The sequence below is a fragment of the Leiobunum rupestre genome, chromosome 6 (genome assembly GCF_980474605.1).
Source record: "Leiobunum rupestre chromosome 6, qqLeiRupe1.1.hap1, whole genome shotgun sequence".
Taxonomy (NCBI): Eukaryota; Metazoa; Arthropoda; class Arachnida; order Opiliones; family Sclerosomatidae; genus Leiobunum; species Leiobunum rupestre.
The window spans coordinates 65,819,197-65,844,947 of record NC_143389.1 but is presented as its reverse complement, the minus strand read 5'-3'; the positions used below and the strand labels follow the sequence as shown (position 1 = coordinate 65,844,947).

Genomic DNA, 25,751 nt, shown 5'->3' with positions numbered 1-25,751 from the left:
CGTTCTTTATGAACCGCGCAGCGTCCATAAAGCTTTGGACGGAGGACTCGGGCAGACAGAACGGCAGTAGTAGCGACGAGGTGCGGAAGTGAACGCGTGGCAATTTGGTTTTCCTTCCATTGTACATCATTGTTGATTGTTTTGGACGCCGGCGTGAGGTAATGAAATAAAGTACTATTTTTTCATCTTTATTATTGTTGTCTTCTTTATATGCTTATATACTCGGTTCCCATTTCTATGGGATAAGGTCGTGGGCCCCAGGACTGTTAATTACGAACGTGTTTTGACACACAGGGTATCGGTTTCCCCAAAAGCCGTTACATTTTCTGGCACCCGAACTGGGGCTCGACGCCGAGTGTATAAAGAAGACATCTGTACCGTATTATCTCTTTAGGCCTACATAGACAAGGACGCTGGTTTTATCCAGTATAGATTAAACGGGTGGTCCTTGACGTCCCTTTTATATCATACCCCTTTGGTTTTATTAGGCTATATCCGGAGGCGGAGGAAAGGTTGAAGATGAAATTAATGCATAGAAGGCAGGCACCCGCCGAAAAAGTGTCGAACTTCATTTTTGATGTCTGCCAGATGAATCTATGCCTTCGTGAACCTTTCCCCGACGCTGATTTATTGCGCTATCTGAGGATGAACCTCCGCAACTATATCAAAATCCATGTTAAACATGCCCTATTAGCCATGATTACGACGTTTACCGATCAGTGTATATCGATAGAAGAGATGTTAACAGGGGAAGACACTCCGGTATAGACTACCACGTTATTAGGAACTGTAGCTAGTCCCACGGCCCAAGCGAGTAGTGTGGTCGTCCTTCCACCTAGGGTGGCTAGCCCCCTAACCACACCGCAACCACATTTGCCTACTCCAACTAGGCCCATTAGAGGGAGGTCCAATGGGTCTTCTCCACTACCACCCACGAGTACCCCTGAAGTCCTGGTCCAGTCAACGCCAGTTAACCCACATCCAGCCTACCCTAATTTAACCCCGTGGGGATATCAGTATGGTCAACCCCCTAGTGTTAATACTCCCTTTGGGGTCCCACAAATGAATTTTACTGGTACTCCTCAATTTCCAACACATCCTTTTGGGTACTACCAACCTCCTTTTAGTCCCTATGGGCCCCCTAATGTTTTTGTTCCTACGCCGACTCCTCCACCGGAACGGGTGGTTTTTCGAGAAATGCCCGAGACTCCTCGACGAGCGATCGAGGGTCGTCCCAGTGGGAATAGGTCAGGATCGGACACGCGAAGGCGAGGACGGTTTATGAATAGGAGGCATATTAGGTGTTTTTATGTCAGGAGGAGGGACATTTCGTCACGGAATGTGATAAAAAGGTAGTCGGAACTCCAGCGGGAAAAGGACCGTCGGGGGAAGCGGGAAGAGGAGCCGCCTCTCCCGAAAGATAAAATCCCCGAATGAGTTAGGCGCCGTGCAGAGGAAGCAGAAGTCACGACCTCTGGGCGTAATGGTAAATTATGTGCACGCACCCCTTTTGACCAGAATTGACACCGGCTCAGACCTTTCCCTTATGAGTATGGACCAGTATCGGAAATTATCTAGTTTTTTAAATCTACCCATGGACATCCCTTTACAGGAGTCCGAGGACGGTATACGTTTACCAAGGGTTCCGTCATGGTGGCGTTCGAGGTACAACCGACTGGGGAAGGGACAAAACAGTCTTTTTACCATGAGTTTTTAATTGTCCCCTCCTTACTTTGTGATTTTATCCTCGGTTAGGATTTCTTAAGATACTTTATTGCAAGAATTGATTACGCAACCCAGGAGATAACCCTCGGGGACCTAACAGTTCCGTTTCGAGAGGAGAATACGTATTCCCTAGTTCCAACCCCGGAAGTTATACAAAATATCCAGGACGCCATGAATAATACCACCTTACCCGCCCAAAAGCGGAACGAGTTAAAACTTTTTTGTACAAATTTTTCACATATTTTCTGGGGCTACTGGCCGGACTAATCTGGTTTTCCATGAAATTCACACGGGTGATTCCGCCCCAATCCATAGTCAACCCTACCGTGTGGGTGGGGAAAAACGGCGCGTTATGGAGGAAAAAATAATAGACATGTTGAGGGAGGGCGTTATACGTCCCTCAACTTCCCCATGGTCCAGTCCAGTAGTGTTAGTGGAGGAAAAAAACGGCAAGATACGTTTCTGTGTCGATTATAGGAAGTTAAACGCCGTTACTAGACCAGATCCGTATCCCATTCCGGAAATAGATGAGTTATGAGGGAAATTAGGCTCCCGAAGTATATAACGGTTTTGGACTTGAAAGCAGGGTATTGGCAGGTGGCACCGCAACTCCAAAGCCAAAACCGCCTTCATAACGCAGGACGGGAAATATGAATTTAACGTTCTCCCGTTCGGGTTATCCGGAGCGCCCTGTACTTTCCAACGTCTGGTTGATGAAATTTTCCGAGAGGGGGGACATTTTTCAATTTGTGTCTATCTGGACGATATTTTAATAGCGTCGCGGTCCTGGCAAACGCATCTAGATGCCCTAGAATATGCTTTTATACAGCTCACAGATGCAGGTATGACCCTACAACTAAAGAAATGTAAATTCGCCCTAAGCGAAGCAGTCATCTTAGGTCATATAGTAAGCGAGAAAGGGATAGCAATTGACTCTAGGAAAATAGAAGCGATTATGAACTTTCCCCGCCTGAAAATTGTAAAGGAAAATCAGCGTTTTTTTAGAATGGCTGGGTGGCACCATAGATTTATACCTAGGCTCTCCCATATAGCCGCCCCGCTGAACAACCTCAAGAAAAAGGACGTCCCCTTTCAATGGACGGCCGAACAAGAAGACGCGTTCGAGTCCTTAAAGTAGCCATCTGCAGAGCCCCACCCAATAGCCGCGTAGCGGTCCGATTGCCCTTGTATCTTAACAACGGATGCTTCAAGCTCGGGGTTGGGGGCTATGTTATCGCAGAAGCAAGAGTGGAGAGAGGTCCCAATCGCTTATGGAAGTAGAAGCCTCCAGGGCGCAGAGTTAAGGTATACGACCACAGAAAAAGAGTGCCTTCGTATTCTGTGGGCGGTTAAGAAAAACCGGCCCTACTTAGAACATCGTCCCTTTACCGTAATCACTGACCATAAGGCTTTCCAATGGCTCTTTCAGTTAAGAGCCAAACTCGAGGTTAGTGAGATGGGTCATGTACCTCCAGACTTATGACTTTAGGATCGTACATTGCAAAGGAGTGGAAAACGTGGTGGCAGATGCGCTATCCAGAGCTCCTATACGTACCTCGACCTTATTGACTATGACCTATCTCGGAAGTGACTCGTATTCGGGAACATCTCACGCGGACTCCCTTAGACGCAGTGGTCAGCCATCCACCCCGACAGTGGGGAACAAACCCGAATACCTTCCGCTCACGCCCTTATCCATACCTTCAGTAGGGATGATATATTAGCTGCCCGAAAATTCGACCCTACTGTCAATATAGTATATGATAGATTATCTCAGAGTACCCCGGATAAAATGTTTGAAATGGTAAATAAATTAGTATACCGTAAAGCCATAGGACATCAGGGAAGGAAAATATTCCTTCCTATCTGCTTTCGGCGGGCAGCCCTACAGTTATACCATGATCACCCTACCGCCGCCCATCGGGGTAGAGACAAAACTTTTGAAAGGGTCAAGTATAGATTTTGGTGGCCCACCATCAGAAGGGATGTGTTGGAATATGTCCAGGGATGCCTGCTGTGTCAGCAGCTTAAGCATAGAACGCGTAAAACCCCCGGACTCATGCAGTCGACCGAATTACAATCTCCTTTTGATATGATAGGAACCGATTTAATGGGCCCTTTACCTATGAGTCGGAAGGGGAACAAATATCTCCTAGTTTTCGTCGACTATGCTACGAAATATGTTGAGTTAGTTCCTTTAAAACAGGCCACAGCCCCTATCTGTGCAAAAGAGTTAAAGAACCTCATAATGCGTTGGGGATCCCCAAAGGCGATTTTAAGTGATCAGGGCCCCAACTATATAGCATCATTATGGAAGGAAACCTGTAAACTTTTTAAGAGTTAAGCCGAAGTTTACGACCCCTATAGGCGCCAGACCAATCTCACGGAACGGGTGAATCGCACTTTGGGGGAGATCATTAGCATCTATTTCGGAGAAGACCATAGGCGATGGGATGATAATTTGCCTTCCTTTGGGTTTGCCTTAAATAGTGCCCCACATTCTACGACGGGACGGTCACCTTTTTACCTTAATATGGGAAGGGAGCCCCGTTTTCCTTGGGACCTTGATATAGAGTCGGAGCGACCGAACAAACGCCTTCGACGTCCTGGAACAGCAGTTGTCCTTGTCGAAGGAGTTAGCACAGCGGGCCCAAGATCATCAAAAACGATATTTTGACATGCACCGGGATGCTTTAGATTTAGAGTTAGTATGGAAGGTTACCCATCCTTTGTCCCGGGCACACGACAATATCTCGGCCAAGCTGGGTCCCAAGTGGGAAGGTCCTCTGAAAGTAAAGAGAAAGTTGAGCCCTCTCGTTTATGAATTAGAAGACGTCAAAACCGGGAGAAATATCGGGCCCCATAATATTGGTCATCTGAAAATATATTGGGCTAATTTAGATCCGAGAGTATTCCAGTGGGCTACCCCAGCGAGAAACGAAGCATCTACCTTCGACGAGGAGGAAACCCCTCCGGTAACCCTTCGGGATGGGATTGATCCTATATAAAGGCTGGGGGTCCGGACAAGGACATTTATTACTTAGTTCCCCCAGTGAATGGTGGAACCCCGGAAAGACTTCGTTCCCGGTACGAGGTTCAGGTATTCTTAAGTCACATCGGGATCACAAACCTAGGCAGGGATAACTTCTGCTACACCAAAAAGGAAATGGCAGGGCCCCCGTACGAATATTTCCGACGGGCCAGACGGAAGGCCTAGGAACAATTACATCCTTTCCCTCTTCTTTTTCCTCGCAGATGAACCACCTGGAGGATATTTTAGTATTGCGCCACGACCCCGAGGAGCGCCCTACTTCACTTCCACCCTGTCTAGTCCGGCGGATCCGGCCCCACGGTACGGGCCCCGCGGCGTATGGCCACGTTGACTTGCGGATAGGGCGGGGTAGGGGCAGTCCAGGGATGGCATACGTCAATCAACTGGGCCAAGCCGTGCTCAAAAGAAAACCCTGGTATCAACCAGTGGCCCCAGCAGCAGCAGCCCCCGGGTGGAAGTTCTGCACCATCTGTGCTCGAGTGACAGACCAAACCGTAAAGGACTGCCCCAGGAATAAAAAAAAACGAAGAGCGGCCGGAGGTGCAAGAGCGGCCGGAGGTGCAAGAGCGGCCGGAGGTGCAAGAGCGGCCGGAGGTGCAAGAGCGGCCGGAGGTGCAAGAGCGGCCGGAGGTGCAAGAGCGGCCGGAGGTGCAAGAGCGGCCGGAGGTGCAAGAGCGGCCGGAGGTGCAAGAGCGGCCGGAGGTGCAAGAGCGGCCGGAGGTGCAAGAGCGGCCGGAGGTGCAAGAGCGGCCGGAGGTGCAAGAGCGGCCGGAGGTGCAAGAGCGGCCGGAGGTGCAAGAGCGGCCGGAGGTGCAAGAGCGGCCGGAGGTGCAAGAGCGGCCGGAGGTGCAAGAGCGGCCGGAGGTGCAAGAGCGGCCGGAGGTGCAAGAGCGGCCGGAGGTGCAAGAGCGCCCGGAGGTGCAAGAGCGCCCGGAGGTGCAAGAGCGGCCGGAGGTGCAAGAGCGGCCGGAGGTGCAAGAGCGGCCGGAGGTGCAAGAGCGGCCGGAGGTGCAAGAGCGGCCGGAGGTGCAAGAGCGCCCGGAGGTGCAAGAGCGCCCGGAGGTGCAAGAGCGCCCGGAGGTGCAAGAGCGCCCGGAGGTGCAAGAGCGCCCGGAGGTGCAAGAGCGCCCGGAGGTGCAAGAGCGCCCGGAGGTGCAAGAGCGCCCGGAGGTGCAAGAGCGCCCGGAGGTGCAAGAGCGCCCGGAGGTGCAAGAGCGCCCGGAGGTGCAAGAGCGGCCGGAGGTGCAAGAGCGCCCGGAGGTGCAAGAGCGGCCGGAGGTGCAAGAGCGGCCGGAGGTGCAAGAGCGGCCGGAGGTGCAAGAGCGGCCGGAGGTGCAAGAGCGGCCGGAGGTGCAAGAGCGGCCGGAGGTGCAAGAGCGCCCGGAGGTGCAAGAGCGCCCGGAGGTGCAAGAGCGCCCGGAGGTGCAAGAGCGGCCGGAGGTGCAAGAGCGCCCGGAGGTGCAAGAGCGGCCGGAGGTGCAAGAGCGCCCGGAGGTGCAAGAGCGCCCGGAGGTGCAAGAGCGGCCGGAGGTGCAAGAGCGCCCGGAGGTGCAAGAGCGCCCGGAGGTGCAAGAGCGCCCGGAGGTGCAAGAGCGCCCGGAGGTGCAAGAGCGCCCGGAGGTGCAAGAGCGCCCGGAGGTGCAAGAGCGCCCGGAGGTGCAAGAGCGCCCGGAGGTGCAAGAGCGCCCGGAGGTGCAAGAGCGCCCGGAGGTGCAAGAGCGCCCGGAGGTGCAAGAGCGCCCGGAGGTCGCCAACCACCCGACAAAGAATGAACATCCTCCGGTATGGACCCCCCTCGAGGAGCACCCAGAAGGCGGGCATATTGGCGAGGACGAAGACCGCGAGCCGGCCCGTATGATACAGAAATTTAATTAATATTAACGGATAATATTTTTTTGTTTTGTTTTTTGTTTATGTTGTTTAGTTCCAGACCCCAAGTCCTCTTTGGCGGTGGGAGGATGCGACGGAGCGGAGATCACGGGTCCGCATCGGCCGAATAGTTTGTTGGCTCTCCGCGAGTTGCAGAAACGGAGCCGTGGACTCCCCACCGTTGTATCGCTACCCGTTCTTTATGAACCGCGCAGCGTCCATAAAGCTTTGGACGGAGGATTCGGGGCTGGCAGAACGGCAGTAGTAGCGACGAGGCGCGGAAATTTTGGTTTCCTTCCATTGTACTTCATTGTTGATTGTTTTGGACGCCGGCGTGAGGTAATAAAATAAAGTACTATTTTTTCATCTTTATTATTGTTGTCTTCTTTATATGCTTATATACCCGGTTCCCATTTCTGTTAATTACGACCGTGTTTTGACATACAGGGTATCGGTTTCCCCAAAAGCCATTACACCTCGAGTAATATTTTTAACGAGTCGTGTTATCGAGTACTTGATTAGGAGATGGTTTTATTCAAGTAATAAGGAAATTAAATTTAAAATGAGTACTAACTTTCAATGCTCAAAAATATACCTTTAATTTAAATAAACCACAGTTTCCACAACTTTAGCAACCTTATAGTGACTAGTGGGATATAAAAGACTAGTATACTATGCTACTAGCCTAATTATAATAATTAATAGTAAAATACAATACAATATATTTTTTTAAATTATTTATGTACCGTCTGTCCGTATATTGCTTAGGAAGTTAAAACTCCTGACTAGGGTTTAAAAGCGTAGCAAATCGTAGTCATAGCAATGCTAGTTTTGACTTCATAGCATTTCAAAGCATAGTAAACGCTTTTTTGAAATTAATTTTGCTATACTTTGCTATAGCGAGTTCAGTTCTTAAATGGTATTCGCTATGCTTTGCTATAGCGTTTTTCGTTTGAAACCTGAGCCCACTATACTATGCTATAGCAAATGACGATAAACATATCTGTTTGCAATAGCATTTGGTTTTCAAAAATTAGTTTACTATGCTGTGCAGTAGCATTATATGTATAAAACTTCGTTTACTATGCTATGCTATAGCATTTTGTATTCAAAAACTACGTTTGCTATAGTATTTTGGGTTCAAAAACCTAGTTTGCTATACTGTGCTTTAGCATTTCACGCACGAAAATCCGTTTTCCATGCTTTGCTATAACATTTTACTTCAATATAACTGATTTTATGCTAAACTATAGAATTCATTCCTTGTTTGCTAATATACTATGTACAATTTTAGACGACATTCCTATATTTATATACCATTATCAAACTACTCCAAATAAATGATCTGTAAACGCAATGAAGCCATTCTAGGACTCTCTTCTATATATAATTGTCAGTGGTGGATTAAAAACTACCTGGGCTCCTAAGCTTAGGCTTTATTAGGCGCCTAAAATAATTTTTCGAGTTCAGCTTCGTCTTTGGTTCACCTTTTTTTTAAGATTCGGGTCCCAAAGTCTATTCAGCCTATTGCTTATTCCGCCACTGAAATCTGATGTTTAATGTGATTCAATTTTGAAAAACAAAACTTTTATATTATATGTAATACAAATGATATAAAAATGTATCACATTGGTAATACCGCTGAACCGATAAATATGAACGGTATATGAGTGGAAAGTCATTAAACACTCTGGTTGGTGATACGCTGTCCTTTATTTCATAGCAACTGCTGATAAAATAAATATACACGTCAATAATTAGGATATTTAAATGTTACTGGGTCGCGATACCCGCTCGTTACACTTTTCTTATTATTTGGAACTTTGGCTATTTCTCTAAGCTTTTACAACACAGAAATGTTTGAGTTGCGCAACCGATACAAAAATATAATAATTGTAATTTTTGTTAGTTTCTACTATGATTGAGGGGGTCTAATGTGTAATGGTAATATCGATATTTAGTAAAATGTTATACACATATAATACAATAATATTATTTCAAGATTAAACGCAACGAGAAAGTCCTAGAGTATTTCCACTTCGTTAATACGAGCGCTGTCCACAACCACGTTTCGAATTTAGTTTCCCGCATTTAGCTGCGGAAATTGGGCTTCAGCAACGAAGTTAGCAAAATAACTTATCGCGTTTAAATTTCACTATCAATTTGAAAGAAAACTGCAGTATTATACTCGGCGAATGCAGTAATTTTTCGCGTTACGTTTCTATAACTTTACCTAATAGGTGAACGTATATTTAAATTTAACATTCCCTGAAAGTAGGAAAATTTGAAAAACAAGGAGAAAAGATGAGCGAATTGACATCAAGACACGCATCCCCTCAATGTAGTAGACGAACAGTAGCTAGAATCTCTACTCGAAATCAATGTAACCTGAACCAAGAAAAGGGGTCGCCCTTTAACATTCATCTGCGTCCGGGAATTTTTTTCACTTATCAATAGATGGAGGTAGTGTTCTGTCGTTACTTTAACATCGATACTTCAAAATGTTAATACCAGAAGTCAACACCCTTGGGGGGGGGGGGGGGCGTAAAAGCGGAGTTACACCGTGGAACTAAATACCTGTGGCGGACGAAGACAGTTTTTTTACGCATTGTAACCTTGCGTGCGACGTTCTAGTCGTTGCGTACACTTTTCGCGAGCAACGTCTTGTTTTCGAGGCGTGAAATTAACAAGTTGGCCTAAAGTTAATCTGGATAGAAAGTACGTTTATACTCTAAAAAATGTAAAAACCACACTATCGCTCTTCGAACTATATTCACGCCTCGAAAACAAGCTGGCCTGTTAGCATTAATGTTTCATGCGCTTCCATAGGGACTTCCATTCTATGTGAGTGTGTTCCTCTATGTTTAAATCCCGCCCCGGAAGAGATAAGTGAGTGTGCCTACCGATAAGGGGCCCCTGCGGGCGGGGGAAACGGGGGTGAAACGGGCCCCTGTGGGGGTAAGCATTCCCCCCCATTCCCCCCATTTTGCGTACATTTTCGGCGGGTCAAAAGGTTAGGTCAATAGGTTAGATGATTTACGATGTTACCCTGGGTCAATAGGTTATATGCCCCTATGGTGCTGTGGACAAGTTGCAAACAGCCGTTAAATAGGGGAAATAGGGGTGAAACCGGCCCCTGTAGGGGCCCCATTTTGCGTACATTTTCGGCAGGTCAAAAGGTTAGCTGATTTACGAGGTTGATTTACGATGTTACCCTGGGTCAATAGGTTATTTGCCCCTATGGTGGTGACACGATGTTATGCAAACAGCCGATCCGTCATAGTTAATAGCTGGCGTGGTAACCCATTTTAGGTCAAAAGGTTAGCTGATTTACGAGGTTGATTTACGATGTTATAACCCATAAAACCCAGGTGTTAACCCATTTTAGGTCAATAGGTTATCTGCCCCTATGGTGGTGACACGATGTTATGCAAACAGCCTACCCGTCATAGTGAATGTCAGGCCTAGGGCACAATTCGAGTTGGTTTTCGCCGACAAACACTTTCGCGCCCCTAAGGATACCGTAAAATAGCGGGCGGTCATCGGTAAAAGTGTTTTGGAAAAAAAAAAGAGTGTATACAAATTATAAGGTTTTATTTATACATTCAAAGTTACAGTTAAGCGGATGAAAACGCTTAAAGATAAAACAATTTATTTTTAATAAATTTATGGTTTGTAGATACCATAGTAAACAAATTGTAAAAGTTAAATACACAAAACATATTTTGGTTGGCCACTGTTTCTTTAAAATCTTCAATAATTTTAAATGCTGTTACGTAATTGGACGCATAGCGGACAACGGTATCATACCTTTCATGTTCATCCGATAGAAATAAATTGTTGGGTGCACATGGTTCTTTATACAATATTTCGTAAATTTTACGATAATTATCGGTTATAACGTAACCCATTAATTCAAAGAGTTTTTGGTTCACTTTAAGGAGTTGAATGTGCGAATTAATGAAATATTTGAGTCTGTCCAATTCTCGAGTTTCCGGCGCTTTGATTACGACCGACGCTTCGGATATCGTACTTTGCAAGGTTAATTCTTTTTGGTCAGACATGGCGGCGGTCACTAGCGCGTCTGATAACGGGAACGGTGATCGAAAAGGCAGCCTTTGGGGATCATTTATTTGTTCCCAGTGCCCGTATAAATCGTCCCAGGCGCGCGAAGACATTTCAAAGGCCTGGTGTGTGATTTTATTGCATAGAGCTACAGATATATCGAGCTCAGACGTAAAACCCGTAGTAACGAAAAGCTCGGATGAAAGTGAATACCGAGGGTTAATGTTACGCTGAGTCGGATCAAATTTAGAAATTTTAGTAGGCCCAGGAACGTTATCTACACAGCTTCGTTTAGACATGATGCTCGAGAAACGGTTTGTAGTGTAATGCCGATGGATGACGGGGGTGAATGCCTTATATATAGACCCCCCATTTGCGTTCATTTTCGGTAGGTCAATAGGGTCATATGATTTATCGATAGTTGGAGGATCTCCCCTTTAGCGTCCCTATTCGGTAGGGATGGTGGAATCATCTGACATGATGTTATGCAAAAAGCCAGTAGCTATAAACCCTAGTAATGGGCCTATTTACCCATAGGTCAATAGGTCCATCATTATATCTCAACCACTTGTCAAAAACCTATCTGTCTTAGGGAATGTCCCCCATATGGCATCTGTCAAACACTTTTCTCCACGTGCGAGTGGTGTTATGTAATAAATCCAAATAGTTCAATGGGTCGAGCCTTTTGTGTTTTCGCCGACAAACACTTTCCCCGTGTAACATTATTTTCAAACACTTTCACGATGCGTAAAGCTATCCGTCTTACGGAATATCGGCCCTAAGGGGTAAAGGGTAGCTAGAGAATGACCCTTACCCCCAGCGCGTAAAACAGACACAGCGGGTGTCCCCTCTCGCTAACTAAAAGTGTCGTTTTGGTAAAAAAGAGCCGAGTGTATTATAAAAACGGTTTATTTTTCTACGAAATTCTATGATTTGTAGAGACCATGGCGAATAAATTGAAAAAGTGGCCCCCAACTTTTTACATCAGGTGTGGATTCTTAACGCTAAAATGGTTATAACAAACGAGTGTTCCCACCAAAAATGTTTTTTTGCGCGTAGAATTTTATGGAGGCCCATAAACTAGTAGCGGGAATAGAACCTCTTAACTATTTCAGTTTAAACTACGAGGGATTCTAATAGATTTTTGTTTTTACATCCCAAATGGGGGGGGGGTCCTTTGGCGTATAAAAACCCAGGGATTTGGTCCCTAAGATATCACAACTCTGTTCTTTTTTTGTATCCAACCAAGTCCACTAGAAATCCATCTCCGCTGATCTCGGATGAGGACGTACCCCTGTAAGTTTTTATCAATTTTTATATTTTTAGCCTGGTGATCTATTCCAAAATTAAATGGTAACCCTGTATGCGTACCAATTTCAATATGCAAGATACTCGAGAATGGTAAAATAGTCTATATTTAAAGTTAAAATGCGAAAACTACATTTGTAGTGTTCAATTTAAAAGAAAATTACTTCAGCTTTTAAATAAGATTTTTTTTGTATCTACCCTATATCATTTACATATTATTTTTTTATTCTAATTTAACAATCACTTTAAAAACTTAGCACGTCTGAATAGCTGTGTAGAGTACTATTAACAGATATAAATATTTCTGGGTTCAGTTAATGTGATGATTCGAGCGAAAAATTTGCATATGTTAAAGTTATTGGATTGAAGGAAACTTCAGTGTTTTCAGAGTGATAATTAAGGGAAGTTGCCTTACAATATAGTTGAAAATTATCTTTTTAAGATTATGTTAGGAAGTGAAAAAATTTTATTTAGCAAGCTTTTCTTAAATTTCGGTATCCACCATGTATCATTTAAAAGCTCAACCATTGTTTTTATCAAGTTAATTTTAAACATATCTTAAAACAAGCTTCCCTAAGTCTGACTAGCTTTGTAGGGTAATAATAAAATAGCTAAATATTTTTTGGGTTTAATAATTGTGCTTCTTAGTGAAAATTTTGCATATATTACAGTATTAGGTTGGCTAATTATTTTTTTCACCTGCTACCATTCTCAACGGGTGAACATAGAATAACAAAGATAATTTTCCACTATATTTAAAGCCAACTTTCCTTACATTTCACTATGAAAACACTGAAGCTTCTTTCAATGCGATAACTTTATTACACGCAATTTGTTCCACCCCAGAATTACATTTATTGAATCGAAAAAATATGTAACCCCCCTTAGAATTAACCCACACAGGTATTCAGAAGAGATGGTGTTCAATTTAAAAAAATTACGTTTTTTTTTGGATCAACCCCTATAGCAGTTATATAAAACCTGAAATTATTTTTTTTTTAATTCTAATTTAAACATCACTTTAAAAACCTTATGCAAGTCAGAATAGTTGTGTAGAGTACTAATAACGTAGATAAATATTTATTGGTTCAGTTATTTGTAGGGAAGCTTGTTTGAAGATAAGTTTAAAATTAATTTGGAAAAAAAAAACCTGAGCTTTTTAAATATATGATACAGGATGGATACCAAAATTTCAAAATAAAATTTAATAAAAAGCTTGCTAAATGAAATTATTTCACTTCCTAACAAATTCAATAGGGTGAACACAGACTTAAAAAGATAATACTGGACTGATGGAAGCTTCAGTGCGAAGTCTTAATTACATGTTCTAAGTTTTTTTTAAAACAAGTTTATTTCTAGAAATGAAAAGGACATGTTTTATCGAGGCAAACTTTTTCCGTGAGAATGGAGAAATGATAATTAAAGAGTTAGCTATTTACGATGCGGAAACGGAGAAGCATAACGTCTGGACCTTTAAACCACCATATCCATATTCCAGTCTTACGGAAGAAGATAAATGGCAGTGTAGATGGTTGTATTGGAACATTTGCGATCTCCGTTGGGACGACGGACGGGAAGACTACAACAGCCTAGGAGCCATCGCAAATTATATAAAAGAACAAGGGTTCACGTTTTTTTTTGTAAAGGTTTAGTAAAGGCCAAAGTTTTATCGGATTTCATAGGAGTTAACGTCAAGAACGTCGAGGATTTAGACTGTCCTAAATTATCTACCATTCTTTGTATAAGTGCGCCTAAACATTGTCATTTTCACCGTGACCCTAATAATTGCTCCGTTGTGAAATCTCACAAAATCGCTGTGTGGTACCGAAAAATCGTGTGCAAGAAAATATAAGTCGTTTTAATATTATTTTTGTTTCATCACATTGTTTTTACGTTATGTCTGTTTTCTAAAATTACGTTTCTTAAATAGCGTAACGTATTAAAGTTGAATAAAGAGTTTTTCATTTTTATAATATCTTTTTGACTATAGGTGTATTGTTTAACTTCTTTAATTTTTAAAAATGTAATTGCTTGACTTAAATAAAGCGTGAAAATTATTAGTTTCGAAATGATATTTACAAATCTTATCCACTCTAAAGTCCATCTTTCGGGTATTAGTAAGTATTTCATACAAACTAACTTAAGTAAGTATTTTTAGAAGTGAAGAGAAACACATTGTGAAAAACCAAATGAAAAGAGACTTTAAACGGTTTTATTTAACCATCACTAGGTATTAGCCTAGCTGATTATTATTGATTATTTAAAACGGTAACTTCCCTTAAATTTCAAACTGAAAACACTAAAGTTTCATGCAATCCAATAACTTTGCCTTTTGAAAAGATTTCACAAGTATGCATAAATATTTTTTCGTCCCAAAGTTTTACCATCGTACTGTCAGACTTGTAAAAATCCCATGAAGAAGGAGGAACAGTTCCTCCGAAACGTTCGATTTTTTAAATAAATATATTGTGAATTTTAAAAACGGTTAAAGTCTCTTTTCACTAAGTATTTTTAAATATTTGAATATCGGAATTGTATTTTGCCGCGTTAAAAGTAGAGTTTAGATGTATAGTCGTTTTAAGTAATACTCGTGATATAGGGTCAAGTGCCAAGCATATTTAAGTACTACAATGATATTAAAATAAAGTTTAAAAATATTTCCATTCTACGTTACTTTAACAACGAATATTCTATGACGTCAAAACACTCAAATCCATGTTTCAAATTCAAATTAACCGCGCAAAACACTTAAATCTATGTTTTCATTTGATTTTTAAATTAACCGCGACGCGCCCCCAAACCGCGTCCCCCCGAGAAATCCGCGCCCCAGACCGCGTCCCCCCCAGTATATCTATTGAGTCCCACCTAGCATTATGGCACCAAAAACACGAAGGTGTTCGTTAAGGGGAGAATTATTGTACGGGTTGTTTATATTTTTGGGGTTCTTTACGCCTTTGAAGAAATGGGCTACGGCATTGCCCAATGTAATTATCACCACAAGCACGGGAGATTTTATAAATGATGGCCTTGTCGAGGAGGGTAGTTGGTTCTTTGTTATTACATAATAAAGCTGACAATTTGGGATGGTGGGAGATAAATAGGAACGAGACCTACTGATTTAAGATTTTTGGAGAGAAACCATGATAAAAGGGGATACATGCTGGGATGAAAGAAGGAGGAACAAGGGGAATCCAAAAATAGGACTCACTTCAATTTAAATGCACTTTTTGAAAATTAATACTTTCATATGCTACACTGTGAAAAATTACTGTAGCTTCCTGTTAAATTCCTGTTAAATTTTAACAGGTAAATTCCAGTACCAACTTTTACCGTTAGAGTTACTAGATAGTTGCTGTACGCAACAGTTATAGTCCTGTTCTTCGATTAACCGTTATATTAACAGTAAATTTAATTCAAAAGCTGAAGTATATTTTATTATTTAACACCCTCACTTAAAGACCACTTTGCCCAAGTCTGATAAGCTGAGTTGGATAATTTTTCGATTCAATTATTGTAATTCTGGGGAAAAAATTGCCTGTAATTAAGCTATCGCATTGAAAGAAGCTTCAGTGTTTTCATAGTGAAATGTAAGGGAAGTTGGCTTTAAATATAGTGGAAAATTACCTTTGTTATTCTATGTTCACCCATTGAGTATGGTAGCAGATGAAAAAAAATTAATTAGCCAACCTAATACTGTAATATATGCCAAATTTTCACTAAGAAGCACAATTATTAAACCCAAAAAATATTTAGCTATTTTATTATTACCCTACAAAGCTAGTCAGACTTAGGGAAGCTTGTTTTAAGATATGTTTAAAATTAACTTGATAAAAACAATGGTTGAGCTTTTAAATGATACAGGGTGGATACCGAAATTTAAGAAAAGCTTGCTAAATAAAATTTTTTCACTTCCTAACATAATCAATGGGTGGACACAGACTTAAAAAGATAATTTTCAACTATATTGTAAGGCAACTTCCCTTAATTATCACTCTGAAAACACTGAAGTTTCCTTCAATCCAATAACTTTAACATATGCAAATTTTTCGCTCGAATCATCACATTAACTGAACCCAGAAATATTTATATCTGTTAATAGTACTCTACACAGCTATTCAGACGTGCTAAGTTTTTAAAGTGATTGTTAAATTAGAAAAAAAAATAATATGTAAATGATATAGGGTAGATACAAAAAAAATCTTATTTAAAAGCTGAAGTAATTTTCTTTTAAATTGAACACTACAAATGTAGTTTTCGCATTTTAACTTTAAATATAGACTATTTTACCATTCTCGAGTATCTTGCATATTGAAATTGGTACGCATACAGGGTTACCATTTAATTTTGGAATAGATCACCAGGCTAAAAATATAAAAATTGATAAAAACTTACAGGGGTACGTCCTCATCCGAGAACAGCGGAGATGGATTTCTAGTGGACTTGGTTGGATACAAAAAAAGAACAGAGTTGTGATATCTTAGGGACCAAATCCCTGGGTTTTTATACGCCAAAGGACCCCCCCCCCCATTTGGGATGTAAAAACAAAAATCTATTAGAATCCCTCGTAGTTTAAACTGAAATAGTTAAGAGGTTCTATTCCCGCTACTAGTTTATGGGCCTCCATAAAATTCTACGCGCAAAAAAACATTTTTGGTGGGAACACTCGTTTGTTATAACCATTTTAGCGTTAAGAATCCACACCTGATGTAAAAAGTTGGGGGCCACTTTTTCAATTTATTCGCCATGGTCTCTACAAATCATAGAATTTCGTAGAAAAATAAACCGTTTTTATAATACACTCGGCTCTTTTTTACCAAAACGACACTTTTAGTTAGCGAGAGGGGACAACCGCTGTGTCTGTTTTACGCGCTGGGGCTAAGGGTCATTCTCTAGCTACCCTTTACCCCTTAGGGCCGATATTCCGTAAGACGGATAGCTTTACGCATCGTGAAAGTGTTTGAAAATAATGTTACATGGGGAAAGTGTTTGTCGGCGAAAACACAAAAGGCTCGACCCATTGAACTATTTGGATTTATTACATAACACCACTCGCACGTGGAGAAAAGTGTTTGACAGATGCCATATGGGGGACATTCCCTAAGACAGATAGGTTTTTGACAAGTGGTTGAGATATAATGATGGACCTATTGACCTATGGGTAAATAGGCCCATTACTAGGGTTTATAGCTACTGGCTGTTTGCATAACATCATGTCAGATGATTCCACCATCCCTACCGAATAGGGACGCTAAAGGGGAGATCCTCCAACTATCGATAAATCATATGACCCTATTGACCTACCGAAAATGAACGCAAATGGGGGGTCTATATATAAGGCATTCACCCCCGTCATCCATCGGCATTACACTACAAACCGTTTCTCGAGCATCATGTCTAAACGAAGCTGTGTAGATAACGTTCCTGGGCCTACTAAAATGTCTAAATTTGATCCGACTCAGCGTAACATTAACCCTCGGTATTCACTTTCATCCGAGCTTTTCGTTACTACGGGTTTTACGTCTGAGCTCGATATATCTGTAGCTCTATGCAATAAAATCACACACCAGGCTTTTGAAATGTCTTCGCGCGCCTGGGACGATTTATACGGGCACTGGGAACAAATAAATGATCCCCAAAGGCTGCCTTTTCGATCACCGTTCCCGTTATCAGACGCGCTAGTGACCGCCGCCATGTCTGACCAAAAAGAATTAACCTTGCAAAGTACGATATCCGAAGCGTCGGTCGTAATCAAAGCGCCGGAAACTCGAGAATTGGACAAACTCAAATATTTCATTAATTCGCACATTCAACTCCTTAAACGAACCAAAAACTCTTTGAATTAATGGGTTACGTTATAACCGATAATTATCGTAAAATTTACGAAATATTGTATAAAGAACCATGTGCACCCAACAATTTATTTCTATCGGATGAACATTAAAGGTATGATACCGTTGTCCGCTATGCGTCCAATTACGTAACAGCATTTAAAATTATTGAAGATTTTAAAGAAACAGTGGCCAACCAAAATATGTTTTGTGTATTTAACTTTTACAATTTGTTTACTATGGTATCTACAAACCATAAATTTATTAAAAATAAATTGTTTTATCTTTAAGCGTTTTCATCCGCTTAACTGTAACTTTGAATGTATAAATAAAACCTTATAATTTGTATACACTCTTCTCTTTTTTTTCCAAAACACTTTTACCGATGACCGCCCGCTATTTTACGGTACCCTTAGGGGCCCGAAAGTGTTTGTCGGCGAAAACCAACTCGAATTGTGCCCTAGGCCTGACATTCACTATGACGGGTAGGCTGTTTGCATAACATCGTGTCACCACCATAGGGGCAGATAACCTATTGACCTAAAATGGGTTAACACCTGGGTTTTATGGGTTATAACATCGTAAATCAACCTCGTAAATCAGCTAACCTTTTGACCTAAAATGGGTTACCACGCCAGCTATTAACTATGACGGATCGGCTGTTTGCATAACATCGTGTCACCACCATAGGGGCAGATAACCTATTGACCCAGGGTAACATCGTAAATCAACCTCGTAAATCAGCTAACCTTTTGACCTGCCGAAAATGTACGCAAAATGGGGCCCCTACAGGGGCCTGTTTCACCCCTATTTCCCCTATTTAACGGCTGTTTGCATCGTGTCCACAGCACCATAGGGGCATATAACCTATTGACCCAGGGTAACATCGTAAATCATCTAACCTATTGACCTAACCTTTTGACCCGCCGAAAATGTACGCAAAATGGGGGGAATGGGGGCGAATGCTTACCCCCCAGGGGCCCGTTTCACCCCCGTTTCCCCCGCCCGCAGGGGCCCCCTTATCGGTAGACACACTCACTTATCTCTCCCGGACCAGGTAGAATTTTTTCAAAGTGTGTTTTTGTGGTAAAAACATTATCATGATTATAATTTTATATGTTTTATTATGTTTAAAAGTTTTATTTTTCCAGAATTACACATTTTCTTTTATGTATTCAAAACACGCAACGAAAGATGTCGCCACCTGCCGAAGGCATTGCTTTTAGGCTTCGTTATTTTTGCAATCCTATCTTGAAAGCTGATTTTATCTTTTATGACGAAACTCTGTTGTTCGCGATTTTTTACATGGCGGGTATTGCAAGTTTCATACTTCCCCCCAAAAGTGGTTATTATAGACTTCTGGTAATACCCTTACATAAATCCAGGATTGCGTTTGTTTTTTTGGTAATTATTAGACATTTTAGATAATCAAATAAATTTCTATATTCGCTGGATTACAAAAACAAACATTTTAAGTTGATTACGTAATCTAGTATTTCTGTGTTTGTAGAATACACGCGTTCTAACACAGCTAGTCAGCCGTTTAGGCTAGTTAGTTGCAGGTTTTTGAGGTTTCAATTGGAAAAATGGCATCGAAACGGGGGCCAGATAATCCAGTGTGGGCTCATTACGTCATCGATTCTAAAACTAATAAGGCAACGTGTAACTTATGCGAGTCAAAGTACGACTCGAAACGGTCCAATAACTTGAAACAACATCTTCAGAAAGCTCACAACATCTCAAACTCCAGTCTCGCCACGAACAGCCCACCAATAATTTCCTTAGTAAGTAAAAATAATTCCAAACAAAAACGATCAAAGAAGAAATTAAAAGTTGAAATGGACAAAGCTACATTGATAAGAGCATGTATTGGATTGGTCACTGAAAATCATTTCCCTATAAGTTTGATGAACGAACCAAATTTTCGAGCGCTTACAAATCCCTATTGTGACTCTTTATCGGATAATGATTCAAGTACTAAATTTCGAATTAATTCTCAAAATATTGCTTCGGCCATTAAAGAGACTGCGGCAAAAATTCGGAAAAGTATTTCAAGTGAAGTAAAACGTCGTTTAATATCCTTGAAAATAGACTCGGCGTCTCGATTATCCCGTAGTGTCGTCGGTGTCAGCGTTCAGTTCATGGATAATGGTAAAGTGTCATCGCGCATGCTATCTATGGTCGAGCTAAAGGGTGAGGGATCCAGTACTTCCGTTAAATTAGCTGATCAGATTATTGAGACTCTAAATATCTACGAAATTAACTTGGATCAAGTAATATCTATCACCTCGGATAATGGAGCAAACATGTTAAAGACGTCAAAATTATTATCTATGGGACTTGTGAGCGCTAACGACTTTCAGGGAGAGGAAAATAACGACGAGTACTTGCGAAATATTCAAGAATTCGTCGAGAGTTGTCCTGGAACGAATTTGAAATTAGGACTGCTTCAACCTTGTCGCTGTGCCGCCCACACAGCCCAGTTGTGCGCGTGTGATGTAACTAAAGTAAAAGAAGTTAAATCATTATTATTTCAAAGTCGCAATATTGTGAAGTTTTTGCGTTCTAACTCCAGTGGCTATAAACCACTCTTTGTAGCCAATTCCCTTCGTTTGCCAACATTAGATTGCGCCACTAGATGGGGTTCAACATATTTGATGATGTCAGATTTATGTCAAGCCAAAATAATTTTGAGTGGCTTACACTCTATTACCACAAAATCAAGCGCTGAAGATTTCGATATCACAAATGACTTTTGGTCCTTCATCGAGAGTTACTGTTCTGTTTTTAAGCCCCTGCAAGACATAATTTTGAAATTTCAAGAAGAACAGTTAAATTATGGAGACTTCTACGCTGCGTGGTTAAAATGCAAGTTGCTAGTGAAAAGAATTGTGGATGATCGACTACAATGTACCAGTGTTAATCAAGATTTTGACTGGGTTTTTCTAATCGGTTCGTCCCTCCTCGATTCGTTTGATAAACGTGAACCAACTCTCTTGAGCAACGATGGTTTTTACGCGTGCCTATATTTGGATCCCAGATTTCAGTCTTCTCTAAAGCCAACTCAAAGACAAATCGCGAAGGAATACTTAAAACAGTTATGGAAACAAATTCGGAAAATGAACCCAGACGAAATCGAACCGCACTCAGCAACACCTAGTATTTCAGATCCACGAAACAATGAAACTACGGACGACGACATTTTAGACATTTACTTGTCTAAATTTCGATCAACGAACAAAAGGAGAAAATTTGATGTTATGTTTCAAATCGATAACTTAAAACTAGAAAGTGTAAGTAGTAAAAGCGATGTTATCAAATACTGGCAAGATCGTAAAGAAAGTCACCCGGAAATATTCACACTATTTGAAATTGTTTTTGCAATACCCCCTACGCGAGTCACTGTAGAAAGGGCTTTTTCCGCTCTCAAGCTAGTGTTGTCAGACTTAAGAGGACGACTTAAAGCGGATTTACTAGAAGACATACTTCTAGTAAAATTAAACAGTGGTTTTATAGACTAAGCTATTGCAGTACTATTTCAAGAGAGGTCTGAAGATTCAGATGAAATATAAACAAATTAAGTGTTTAAAATATATCATTTTATTATTTTTTTTTTATTTTGGTGAAGAAAATAAATTTCCAAATGTGATATATAACATTGTTTTTGTTATTTCTGTTATTCAACTTTGAGATAACTAGCTTATAAGACTAACCAGTAGCGATAGGAGCGTGCCGACCTTTGGTCAGGTGAGGTCCACTTATTTGTTTTACACCCTAAATCATCGCACCCCCTATAATAACAATATTCAAACCTGATAACAAGGGCTCGTTAGTTACATTCTCAACGTGTTAGTATAAATTTAAATATGTTTAATGTTTAATGTTTAATTTTTATTATTCAATGAGTTATTAAAGTGGAGTGGAGGGCAAAGTCGACCTATTTTCCTATAATATCATAGTTTTCCATTTTTATTATGATTTTCAATTTCTACTTTATTTACCGCCGAAAAGTGAAAAATATATATAATAATTTCAAGGAAAAGTCACCAACAAGAAAATGGTTTATGATTGTATATTAGGTCCGAGTAACAACGCGAGTGAACTTAAAGTTTTGCTGGGCTGTTGACGTCCCATTCTGTGGTCAACTACTTGTCGAAATAAATATGATTATTATTGTTATTATTATTCCATAGTATTCTGAGTTAATCACATAAAACCAAAAATGCTTAAAGGTTCGAAGAATGTGCGGTAAAAGCGTTAACCTATGGTAATGGTATCGCACTTGCATACATGTACTTCGTATCGACCGTTTATCTGCTATTAAATTACACCACGTAATTATAGATGGCGCTTCGCTACAGATAATGAGTTGCGTTGAAATATCTGTCACCCCATATTAGTGGGGGGGGGGATTTGTATACTGCTATGAAAGGAAGATAGTTACCTCTCTTACGTCATGAAGACGTCTGTTCCGTCGTTTCCCTCTAGGCTTAAGAGAATGGTGATAAAACTACGAACGAGAAAACGCTATGAGGTAGGGGGCAGAGGCGTCTTAAGGGTTTTGGGGCTTCGGACAAAAACTAAGCGTAGGCCCTTTTTAGGGCGCGATTCGAGAGACAAATTTTGGGTGGGACCATACTTTAGACAAAAGTGGAGGGAAGGGAAGGAAATTTAGGTAAGAACATACAAAACGCCAATTTTTAGATACACTGTAAATGAAAACATTGAAAAAAGTGCATTAATTCACCTTTTCCCGGAAAAAAAGGTGTCCATCTGGATCAGAGGTTGCTTTGAACAAACAAGTTTAAGAATGAGGGTGAAATAAATAAATATAGCTTATTTACTGGTCAAAACAAAGTCATCCGGCCTTTTTAAGGGTCTCGGATATCATCGGACCTAGGACCTGAACATATTTTGGCCTTTTTACGGCCCTGGTCATCATCCGCCCAACATACGGACCACTGAGACCAGAGCGTTCCCCTTACGGGCCATGGACAACACCGAATCCTGAACATCATAGGGCCCCTATTCGAGCCCGGTGCATCATAGGGTGCTAAATAAGATGCATCTTTAAGGGGCCAATTTGGCTCAATATATTTACAGTGTGGTTATCTATGTTTAAATACACTTAAATATTGGGAATTACGATTTTTCCGATGCATTTTTTAATCATCATAAATATAGTTACTAAAGGAAATTTAATTGTTACGGAAAACAATGTTAAATCTCGTTACTGTTGTCTATAAATCAAAATTTTTGGCATACGCCCCCAATGCCCATGCCTTAAGACGGCACTGGCCGCTATTTATTTCTAATGCTAGGTAACCAGTTGTAAGAAGTATAGGTCATGGAACAGCAACATTACGTAAACTCGGTCTCTTCTGACTGAAAGATCAAAAATGGGGAAGGGGTCGATGGGAAAGTACTCAGCCGCGGACCCCGGCCGTAGCAGTCCCCTATTAAGCCTGTTGGTGGGAACTATTTAACCCCCGCTCCGGAGATTTTGCCCCCTCCCTCTGCACGGCCCTGGCAACCGTTAATGGTCGTCTGCGTGACAACGCCTTTCAAAATCAAAATTTAAATGCTAAAGCTCCACGTTTCTAATAGCAATTGATAGCAAAGTTCAGCATTATAAAGCACTCAATTCTAAATAGCATAGCGAAATTAACATAGAGGGCGTTCAATTTTCTACGAGTGAAGCATAGTTTAGTATTTCTAACCTACTAGTTTTAAGAGCCTAGCACAGAATAGCACTTCAGTTTTTTATTTCTTTAACGGTATAGCTCAGTTTAGCATATTCAAATTTAATAGCAAAGCGCAGTTTAGCATATTCCGTATGCCCTTTTTTGTAGCAAAGCGCAGTTTAGTCTTTTACTGTAATTTTTCTTTTACAGCATAGCATAGCAAAGCATTTTGAATGTTTTACTTTATACAAGCATAGTATAGTTAAGCATTATATTTCTAACAGCATAGAACAGTTGAGCATTTTAGTCTAAACCTTTGTCATAGCAAAAGCAAAGTATAAGCATAGCATTTAAAATTAGCATAGCAATTGAAACCCTGCTCCTGACATCCGAACTCGTGAAGAGACATCAAAGTGAAACTCCTAACCAAAACTTAATAATATTGTTTGGAGGAAAACTGGCCAGGCCCACTACGTATTAAAAACCGTGATCCATCCCCAATGTCATTCAAAGAATTTGTTATTATTGCTACGGAAAAAAGTAGCAAAAATCCCTCTTTGAACATGGAGCAGCTTATTCGAGTAATCGGGTACCCGACTATGCAATTTTGTGGTACTCGATAATCGACGAGTATTTTCCAATTACTTATTCGAGATCGGATTAGAGTACTCGACCTCAAAAAATGCCGAGTAATTGATGATGTTCGAGTACTCGCACAGCCCTAGAATATTGTAAGTCCAGTTCTTTCTGACATTAATTTGCGTTCTCATCGCTTTCTCGTTTAATTATTGACAGTTGAAACAGTTTCGTCTTCTACTGGACCAATGTGGAAAGCCAATAGCGAACAACGTTCGTCCACTACAACCTCTAAACGGAAGAGTCATTGGATTTGTTCGATAGACGAGGTGGATTTAAAAACCATGTTGATTGCTTTTTCTATTCAATCAGGGTGACCAGACTTCCTATATTTCCTATTTTTTCCTATATTGTCAATCCCTTCCTATAAATTCCTTCAATTTTACCTTATTTCCTATATTATCCTCTAATTTCACCAGTTTTCATTAATTTTACTGGTTGTACTTATTTTGATTTTAAATTTTATTTATTTTATAGTTGTCATTATACACAAGAATAATAACTTTTGTTTTTCCGTGTAGTTCAACCCAAAAACCTTTCGTTGTCGTATACCCATATGTATCCTATATTTTACTTTATTTGACCTATTTTTAAATTTTCCTCTATTTTGCCTATGGAGTTTCCTATATTTTCCTTTATTTTATGCATTTTGTATCTAAAATGTTCTTATAACTCGCGTTCAAATTTCCTATTTTTTCTAAAAATGTTCCGTGTAATTTCCCTGGTCACCCTGTTCAATGAATAAAGTTGGTTTTAACCGTAAAAAATACGCATTCTGACTGATTAATCTCGAATGGAGAGTCCTTTGGTCCATTGACAGAGAATTTTAAGGAAACTTATTGTTCCCGATTTTTTTGGCTAGGCCAAAATTGGAACGGTTGCTGCTCTACGTTATCCACTTAAGAGTCAAATCAAACAGCGCTTTAAGAATTCTGTTCAAGCAATACATTGCAACTGCAGAAAAACCAAACTAATCTTTGTCGTGATTTCCCGATAATTAGATTCTTGATCCATGGTCGATCGTATCTGAACAATATAATTAAGTCCATTAAAAAGATGATGGCCCCAACTTGCTCATCTTCATACTTAATATCGGCTATCCGAATTAGGGTCAAAAACGTTAGAAAGTAGCTAATTATTGTGAACGCCTATTTACACGTTTTTCAGAAGTAATAATGTGTTGTTATGAAACATTAGCTTAACAGTGCCCTGGTGACTGATCTTAAAACTAAATTTGTGTTCCTTCATTATAGTTGTTTCTGGATTCGATAGAGACCTCCATCTGTATTCGTGGGCTTAATACGTAAAAAGGGCCGTCGATTCAAAATATTCTATAAAGTCAAATCATTTCCCTAAATGTTCTTCACCAGCTATAAAATGCACTATTCAATAGTATAATTTAAAATGGTAATATTCTAATAATAATTCAAGTTGCTGTAAGCCTGTGGCGGATACATATGGGAGCGTGCCCCCCCCCCTTACGCTTAAGCTTTGCATGTGACTTGATTTGTTATTACACTGATAGCTTTTTAGCGTCCACCCCCCTTGAGTTTTTTCTGTATCCGCCACTGCTGTAAGCAAAGT

The 25,751-nt window shown here is 40.8% G+C and overlaps 1 protein-coding gene across 1 annotated transcript in view; it reads left to right on the top strand.

Moving 5' to 3' along the window:
* Positions 1-25,507, top strand: part of LOC149943195 (carbonic anhydrase 7-like) — a 32,577-nt gene extending 7,070 nt beyond the window's left edge. The window contains exons 9-10 of the mRNA XM_090179577.1: positions 24,327-24,436; positions 25,421-25,507. Of these exons, the coding sequence (XP_090035703.1) occupies positions 24,327-24,431 (105 nt within the window). The 3' untranslated portion in view covers positions 24,432-24,436; positions 25,421-25,507. The remainder of the gene's footprint in view (positions 1-24,326; positions 24,437-25,420) is intronic.
* Positions 25,508-25,751: the final 244 nt, after the last annotated feature.